General features: G+C 34.9%; 1 protein-coding gene across 1 annotated transcript; it reads left to right on the forward strand.

Moving 5' to 3' along the window:
* Positions 1-929: 929 nt before the first annotated feature.
* Positions 930-1,754, forward strand: LOC107757717 (ras GTPase-activating protein nGAP-like; the record flags this gene model as incomplete). The annotated part of the gene is made up of 2 exons (XM_016575279.1): positions 930-1,199; positions 1,490-1,754. Coding segments are annotated over 2 exons (535 nt in total), but the record flags the coding sequence as incomplete, so codon positions are not given.
* Between the last annotated feature and the right edge of the window lie 283 nt (positions 1,755-2,037).

The following is a 2,037-nucleotide window of genomic DNA, read 5'->3' on the forward strand; positions in this document are numbered from 1 at the left end:
CTGTGGTATATGAAGTAGTACATAAAGTGTGTGGAAAGCAAAGTTACAATGATATAAAATTAGTGTCATAATTTTTTTTGTTTGTATGTTCACATTGATGTTTAAATTACATTTTCTGATTTAAGGAATGTTAAAACACTGCTGGTCACTTTCAGAAGTTATAGTGATTCCTTATTTTCCAAGAAAGAATGTGAAACAAATTGGTTATATAATTTTCATTTTTAAATATTTTAAAATATAATTTAAATTGATTTTATACACTTTAAGCAATACCGTATCCACTATCAAATATCGCATTATATTTTACACACTTTAAGCAATATCGTATCGCATATCGAATATCGCATTTTTTAACAAGGTATCACATTTTTCTTCAATATCGCACAGCCCTAGTCAGTAAGATATTAAGACATTACTTTTATTCAGCAAGGATGCACTAAATTGATCAAAATTATAATCATTTTTATAAAGTGACAATTATGAAGACAGTTATAACAAATAATGTACAAAATTTCTATTTCAGATAGATTCTTATGAGTTCTTATGAGCTTTATCCTGACACAAATGTATCATGGTTTCCACAAAAATATCAAGTTTTCAACATCGATAATAAAAACAAATACTGGTTTCTTAAGGATCATGTGACACTGTAATGGCTGCTGAAAATTTAGTTTTGCCATCACAGGAATAAATTAAATTTTAAAATATATTAAAAATAAATTAAAAAACGTATTTAAATTGTAGTAATATTTACCGTCTTGGCGAGCATAAGAAACATCTTTCAATAACATAAAGAATATTGCCGACCCCAAAGTTTCGAACAGCAGTATGTTTATGCAGTTCACAATGTTTCTACTGGTAACTAGAAATACAACTTCATTGCTCTTGTTTGTAGTTTGTTCATATGCTCATGCTTACAATTGCATTAGTTCCATCCTAACCTGCTGCTGTGTTCTGGTCAGTGTTTTTCCACGGGAACTGAAGGAGGTGTTTGCATCATGGAAGCAGCAGTGTCATGCTCGAGGGAAGCAGGACATCAGTCAGCGTCTGATTAGCGCATCGCTCTTCCTGCGTTTCCTGTGCCCTGCCATCATGTCCCCTTCGCTCTTCAGTCTCATGCAGGAATACCCAGACGACCGTACCTCTCGAACACTCACCCTCATTGCCAAAGTCATCCAGAATCTCGCTAACTTTGCCAAGTATGTCAGGAACACTCTTCATACAGTACACAGTGATTACTTCATAAAATTCATAATATGTACATAGTTTCAGATTTTGAATGTGAAAATGGGAATTTGAGTCAAAATGGCTTCGTTTTGTTATGGAAATCAGGTGACACTTACATAATCAGTGTATGGCAAAATTCTCATTTTATATTATGTATTAATATTGGACTATTCTTGTGTGTGTAAATGCAGTGTCTGTCTGCCTTTGAGCACTCACAGTACTATTGAATTTCTTATGCATTTCATATTCTCTGTTGCATCAGATTCGGAAATAAAGAGGAGTACATGGCCTTCATGAATGACTTCCTGGAGCACGAGTGGGCTGGTATGACCCGTTTTCTACTCGAAATCTCGAATCTTGAGACTATCTCCAACACCCCGGGCTTTGAGGGCTACATTGACCTGGGCCGTGAGCTGTCGGTGCTACACTCACTACTGTGGGAGGTGGTGTCTCAGCTGGATAAGGTACAGAAATCCCTCCAAACAATTATACTGCAACAATACCTCTTACAACAAAATCTACCGTAGGCTAATGTCTGGTTTTACAGAGATTTACAACAGCTGAGCTTCAATTTGTTCAAAAGGCGTGACAGTGGGGGGTGTAAAAACACACCTGCCTACAAGAGATGTTATGTAAACCTGTTGCACTCAGTAATTTTTTTTTTCTTTAAAACGTTTGACATAGAAAAAAATAGTAATTACCAGGGCTGGAAAAAAAAAATGGATTTCTCAATTTTAATCAATTCTTATTTTTACGAAACAATATCGATTCTTAAAGGGGTCCTATTATGCTCTTTTACAAAGTCTTGAT

The sequence above is a fragment of the Sinocyclocheilus rhinocerous genome, unplaced genomic scaffold, assembly GCF_001515625.1.
Source record: "Sinocyclocheilus rhinocerous isolate Xijiao unplaced genomic scaffold, SAMN03320098_v1.1 scaffold45249, whole genome shotgun sequence".
In the NCBI taxonomy this organism is placed as follows: domain Eukaryota; kingdom Metazoa; phylum Chordata; class Actinopteri; order Cypriniformes; family Cyprinidae; genus Sinocyclocheilus; species Sinocyclocheilus rhinocerous.